This window comes from Terrapene carolina, unplaced genomic scaffold (genome assembly GCF_002925995.2).
Source record: "Terrapene carolina triunguis isolate 2854851 unplaced genomic scaffold, T_m_triunguis-2.0 Scaffold236, whole genome shotgun sequence".
Classification (NCBI taxonomy): domain Eukaryota; kingdom Metazoa; phylum Chordata; order Testudines; family Emydidae; genus Terrapene; species Terrapene triunguis.
In genome coordinates this window covers 6,452,466-6,458,866 of record NW_020664587.1, presented here as the reverse complement: position 1 = coordinate 6,458,866, position 6,401 = coordinate 6,452,466, and the positions used below count along the sequence as shown (strand labels likewise).

The 6,401-nt window shown below is 55.9% G+C and overlaps 1 protein-coding gene across 1 annotated transcript in view; it reads left to right on the top strand.

Moving 5' to 3' along the window:
• The window catches only part of PTPRU (protein tyrosine phosphatase receptor type U), a 267,462-nt gene that overhangs the window by 125,609 nt on the left and 135,452 nt on the right, over nucleotides 1–6,401 (top strand). The window contains exons 3-7 of the mRNA XM_026657076.2: nucleotides 1–41; nucleotides 180–283; nucleotides 1,886–2,001; nucleotides 2,760–2,934; nucleotides 5,560–5,853. The exon at nucleotides 1–41 is cut by the window's left edge and continues 212 nt beyond it. Coding sequence (XP_026512861.1) covers nucleotides 1–41; nucleotides 180–283; nucleotides 1,886–2,001; nucleotides 2,760–2,934; nucleotides 5,560–5,853 — 730 coding nt within the window. The remainder of the gene's footprint in view (nucleotides 42–179; nucleotides 284–1,885; nucleotides 2,002–2,759; nucleotides 2,935–5,559; nucleotides 5,854–6,401) is intronic.

Here is a 6,401-nt window from a genome sequence, read left to right as displayed (position 1 = left end):
CAGAGTTCGGGGCAGTCGGCTGCAGAGATTTGGATCAGCCTGTTAAGATAAGGCCAGCTCCAGGATTAAGATGCTGCTCCCCCCCCCGGGCTTGGGCTCAACTCCGCTCGTCTCCAGGCCCTTCCCCTACGAGTGTGACCTTGTCCATGGCCGGGGGCAGTGGATCACCTCAATGACAGGGGTGTGTCTGATTGCCCCCAGGTCCTGTTCGAGGCGGTGATCTCTGGCGAGCGCAGAGGATACCTCGGCTTGGATGACATCTTGCTCTTGAATTATCCGTGCTGTGAGTATCGCAGCTCCCTGGCTGCGGCCTCCTTCCTGACAGGGGCCAGCGGCCCGGCCCGCCGTGCTGTCATCAGAGCCCTCACGCTGCCAGTGATGTGTCCCGCTAATGAGCCGTTTGGCAGGACTCTGTGAACTGGCTGCCGCCCCGCCAGCATTAACGACCCGCTGTCGGAGCAGGGCCAAAGGGGGATGCTCCAGGAGCAGCTGTCGCGGGGGAAGGGACATGGTGGGCGTCAGCAAGGAGGGTGGGCAGCCTCCTCCTAGCCAGAAAAGCAGGAACCCTCAGGGGGTGGGAACCACTGGCTAGTGGCTAGCGCTGGGCAGCGCCAGGTGGGAGAGCAGCCTAGTGACTAGTGCCTGGCAGGGCTGCTTGGTCACACTGAGCCCCATGGATGCTGGGCAGGGTGCTGGGTGGATGCCCAGTGGGGCGGATGTGATCAGCAAGGCTGAGATATTTATCTCACTGTGGAGTCCCCAGGCCTTGAGCCCCGGAGCTGGCAGCATTGGGACTCTTGACACTGCAGGGGAATGGCTGAATCTCCCCCTGATGAGACTCTACATCTACGGGACACAAACCCCAGCTCTGCTCCTCCTTCTGGGAGAACGCAGGCTAATTGCCAGGCCGACATGTCCCCTTTAAAAGGGACAGCTCCAGTGAGGAGAAAGGGACATGTTAACAGGGGCTGGCCACTGGGGAAGAGAGCTAACACCTCGCAGACAGGATGAGGCAATGGAGCGGAATGTGCACCTGGGCCCCCTCGCTAAACGGTGGCCCTGCAAAGCCAGACAGTTCCAGTGTGGGTTGGGGGTTCACCCCCTGCTTCTCCCAGCCCTGGTGCCGTCCCTGCAGGGAGGGAGGGCTCTGCAGGGAATCAGTGCCATCCAATGGGAAACCCCTGCATGGTAGGTGGGATTTCAAGGCTACCAGACTGTACTGGCTCCCGACTTGCAGCTGAGCTTATGATGTCACAGGGTCCCCTGCAATCTCCTCCATGCCTTAAGTTTCCACGGCTACGCTGCCTTCCCTACGGCCCTTTCGGCTGTGGTTTGTATACTCTGGAGTGGTTGCACCATAGAATATTAGCAGTGAGGATTTGTATATCCAGGCTGCAGACCTCGCTCCATTGAGTCCAGCAGTCTGTGTCTGATGGTCATCCGTCCCTCCCACAAAGCACTTGGCTGTTTGGGCCACATTGCAGCTATGGGAGAAAATTCCTTCCTGCCCCCCAAAAGAAATGAAGTCCTGAAGCATGAGCATTGATTACTCCTAACCTATCCAAATGGTGGAGGAGGGAGCCACAGAGTTTGGATCTGAATATTGGGTTCTTTGATTCAGGCCCTTAGTTAATTAATATTGATTATTAAATGGTCCAGGTCCTGGTAAAGCCATTAACCTGGAGCAGGAAAGCAGCACACTCTGTCGCCATAGTCCAGCTGCAGACCCAGAGCCTGGTGTGGCTTTGTGCTCCTGGGAGCCAGCACCTTGTTTCCTGGGTGCGTTGGGGAGCTCGCTGGGGAGAGGGAAGGTACTGGCAGGTGGCTGCAGAGTAGCCCAAGTGCCTGGATTCCTGTGTGACTATTTACCCCTCTGTTCTGGCAGCCAAAGCGCCTCATTTCTCCCGTCTGGGCGACGTGGAGGTCAACGCCGGGCAGAACGCCACCTTCCAGTGCGTGGCAGCCGGGAAGGCGTTGGAGGCGGAGAGGTTCCTCATGCAGGTAACTGAGGGGTGGGGGTGGGGAGGTCTGCTCTGCCAGCGTAGAGCCTTTTGCTGGCTCCACCGCACCCCCCCGGAACTCCCTGAGATGGAGTCGGCTTGTTCCCCACCTCACTGCCGCACGGTGCCCTGGACTGAAGGCTGTGGGGCTGTGACTGGCTCAGCACTCGGGGGGCAGGGCTGCACGCTCCACTCTGGAGCACAGGGAGGGGGAAGGAAGTGAACAGTGAGGGACGGGGGTGGGGGGCCCTCCCCCTATTTGCCATGGAAATCCCATTGGAAGATCAAAAACTACAGATGAGGGCGAGCCCCCCGCCCGTAACCAGCCCTTCCTCAGAGGCCCAGCCTGCCGCCCTCTCCCAGGCAAAGCGCCCTTTGCGACCGGGACTGGACCCCCAGGAAGGAGTGGGAGATGTGGGCCGATATAGTCCCAGGCCCATACCCACGCCCCTTCCCCTGCAGGACACCGCATTGGTGGTGCTGCAGTGCCACTCCCAGCTGTTCCTTCGGGTGCGGCAGCGCGCTCCCACCCAGAGCGATGCCCCGAGCTGCTCCCCAGCGATCCCTGTGGCTGTGCAGGGAGCAGCCCTGAGAGGGCTCTGGATGGCTCAGCAGGCGAGGCTTTCAGGGAGAAGCCAGTGGGGAGAAACAGGATGCTCCGTCAGACCCAGAGGGGATCACCCCTCCTGCCTGGGCAGCGGTGGGGAGCAAGCACAGGAGGGCCGGATCCCCCCAACGTCCTCTCTCTTTGGCCGGCAGAGGCAGAACGGAGCCATCGCCCCAGCCGCCTCAGTGAAGCACATCAGCCATAGACGGTTCCTGGCTACCTTCCAGCTGGACGAGGTCTCCAAGGGGGAGCAGGATCTTTACCGCTGCGTCAGCCAGTCCGTGCGGGGCTCCGGCGTCTCCAACTTTGCCGAGCTGATTGTGAAAGGTGAGGGTGACGCTCGCTGACACTCAAGGAGGGGCCTGGAGCGGAGGAACTCAAAGCGTGTCACAAAGCATGTTACAAAGCTGTCATGTGAACTCAGGCCGTTAACTAACATGATGCTAAACGTGACAGGCCAAGTCACGTTTAAAAGGTATTCGCTGATTATGGTGGACCCTCCGCTCTGCTCCCCGGCCAGGGTTAACCATGGCCACCACATTACTGTCCTTGTCTACATGCAGGGCACAATCATGTCTGACGTGGTGTTAGCTAACCTGTGGGAGTTACCATGACCTGTTCGCAGTGTGGACGTGGCCTGCCTGCTTCTCTCTGGGATTCATCCCGGACTGCTTGGCACAAACTCGAGCCAACATTCTCAGAAGCGGCAGCTGACACTGGGCCCTTCCGTTTCCCGGGGCTCAAGGCCTGCTTTTCCGAGGCACCGAGCACCTGCAAATCCAGGGGCAGTCAGTGGGACTTGGCACTTCTGAAACCAGGTCTGAGGTGTCTTGCTGACAACTTCCCAGGGGGTTGATTTTGGTCCACTGTATTCTAATTCTATGCTAATGACCTTCCCTTTGCTCAGGGCTTCTCACTGATGTAGAGTGAGAGAGTGCTTCACCCTGAAGGATCCCAACCTGCTGGAGCTGTATGAACCCAGTCAAGTCAATAGGAGCCTTTCCTTGATTTGACTGGGCACTGGAACACGTTATATGCATCTCTTCTCCCTACCCACCACTGACATGCGTCTGCCTCTGGGGTGGAGCGCTGCAGCTGTTCAGCAGTGCACTCCAGTACTGTGTGGCCTTGTGTATTGCGTCATGTGCTGTTAGCTCGACACAAATCAAGGGGGATGTAAGGACTTAGGAACTGCCAGATTGAATCGGGCCCAACATCTATCTAGCCCCGTGTCCTGTCTCTGACAGTGGCTGGCCAGCAGCAGCTGCTTCAGAGGAAGGTACAAGAAACCCTGCGGTAGGCCGTTGTGCGATAACCTGCTTCCTGAGGTTTTCCCCCCTAACCTCTAGAGGTAGAGTTAGCTTATGCCCTTAAGCACGAACTCTTAGTTATTTGTTAAATTTGTATTATTATTAGGGGTCTTCTTAAATCGCGGAGAAATCACACCTTTTTTGCGGGTTGGTCACTGCATACATAGCAAATTTAGTGGATGTTATGTATGCTGTGACCAACCTGTGAAAAATGTGTGATTTTATTGTAGGCGGCTTGTGGTATTGCCATCCTTACTTCTCCACTGCTGCTGGCGTTGCCTGAAGCTGGCGGCGGGAGAGCAGCAGCTGCTGTCTTGGCGCCCAGCTCTGAAGGCAGCGCTGCCGCCAGCAGCAGCACAGAATCAAGGGTGGCAATACCATGCCGTTCTCCACTCTGCTTTCAGAGCTGGGTGGCCGGGGACCATATTTAATGGGGGAGACCATATTTCATAGTCCATGATGCGATTTTCATGGGTGTGAATTTGATAGACCCCCAATTATTATAACTGATTGCCTTGCTATCTGGATACAGGTCCAGTCCCTTTTCAAATCCTGCCTCAATGCTATGTAGTAGCAAGAGGTTCCACAGGCTAATTGTGCCATCTCTCAATACCCAGTGGGAGGAAGGAGTTTTTTGCTTAGCACAGTGGGACCTCACTAAGTCTCACTGACTGGCTTTTGCGAGTCAGCGAACGCAGACAATTAAAAAGGAGGCAGAAGAATGCATCCTCCAAATGTACTGGGTTCGTTTATTTTGACGGTTGTGGCGAAGTGTTAATTATTGATGACAGAATTTCACAGCTCCATGGCAACTGCTTGGAAGCATATTTTGTAAAAAAAACACAATGAAGTTCTGGTCACATGAGACCTTGCTGCTGCCTGTGCTGTTAAACCTCGGAGGAGCGTGTGTGTGTGTGTGTGTGTGTGTGTGTGTGTGTGTGTGTGTGTGTGTGTGACTGCTTTATTTGTAGGTGTGAATTCTAAAGAGTGCTGCTGCGTGCAGGACTGAATTGTGCTCTCGGTTCCAGCAGTATAAATCCCCTGATCTCACACTGCTGCCACGCACCAAAGACGATGACGGAGTAGACTTGCCTACGAGGAGAAATTTGCAACCATCAGGATTGCTAGCAATGGGCCAGGTTCTGCTCTTGTTTACAACAGGGTGAATCCGGAGTGAAGGCAGAGCGGCTGCTCTTAGAACCGAATTGGAGCCGGCATCCTTATTATGCCAGGGTCCTTTGAGCTAAATGGTAAAGAAGAAAGTCTGAATGTTAATTTAGTCCCTCTTTGTGTTCCGGCAGCACTAGAGATCAGCTCCCCGTTGTGCTTGGGTACACACATGGCAGTAGGTGCTTCTTGGTCCAAAGAGCTTCCAGTCTGAATAGATGAGACAGACTGAAGGTGGGAGAAATGATTATTATCCCCTTGTTACAAATGGGGCACTGAGGCACGGCGAGGCTAAGTGGTTGTATCAAGGACACACAGGGAGTTGGTGGTAGATCAGGGAACTGCACCTGGGTTTCCTGAGTCCTAGGACAGCACTTCAAACCACTAGCTGTGCAGTGGCTCTCCAGGGTACAAGCATCAGTAAAGCAGAAGGGGAACGTTCCATTCACCCCCTCCCCGCTTTATCTTTCTCCAGAGCCCCCCACGCCCATCGCTCCCCCCCAGCTGCTCCGAGCAGGCTCCACCTACCTGATCATCCAGCTCAACACCAACTCCATCATCGGCGACGGCCCCATTGTGCGCAAGGAGATCGAGTACCGCATGACCTCGGGGCCCTGGTCGGAGGTCCACGCCGTCAACATGCAGACCTACAAGCTGTGGCACCTGGATCCCGACACGGAGTACGAGATCAGCGTGCTGCTCACGCGGCCGGGGGACGGAGGGACTGGCAAGCCGGGGCCGCCCCTCATAAGCAGGACCAAATGCGCAGGTAGGCACCCTCCTTAACGCGGGAGGCTCCAGGCTATTGGCTGGCCCTTGATTGACAAGGATCTGCATGAGTATCCATTGGGTGCGGTGTAAAACCTGGGCACAATATTTTCTGGACTGGTGACGGTCTCTTTGGTTCTTCCGAAGTCCTGGTCAGGGATATGGAGGGGATGTTTCCCAGGACATTGTGCTTTTCCTAGTCATCCAGCGGCCCTGAACTGCCCCCCGTCCCGCTCGCCATTGGTATTTTGGGGCTTGTCTACACTGGTAGAAGGGTAGTTAAACCACTGTAGTTACACCCGGATAACTCCCCATGCGTCTTATTCCGGTAAGTTTAAACCACTTCCAAAGCGGCATAAGCTCAACTGGAAAAAGGCCCCTCTTATACTGGAATGAGTGTCCATGTGGGGGGTGGAGGGGCAGGACGGGGCCCTGCTTTTGACTTCACACAAAGCCTGGGAATGGGGATGTGGTCCAGTGGTTACAGGAGGAAATGGAAGAGCAGGACTCCTGGGTTGTGTTCCCAGCTCTCAGAAGGGAGCGGGGTCT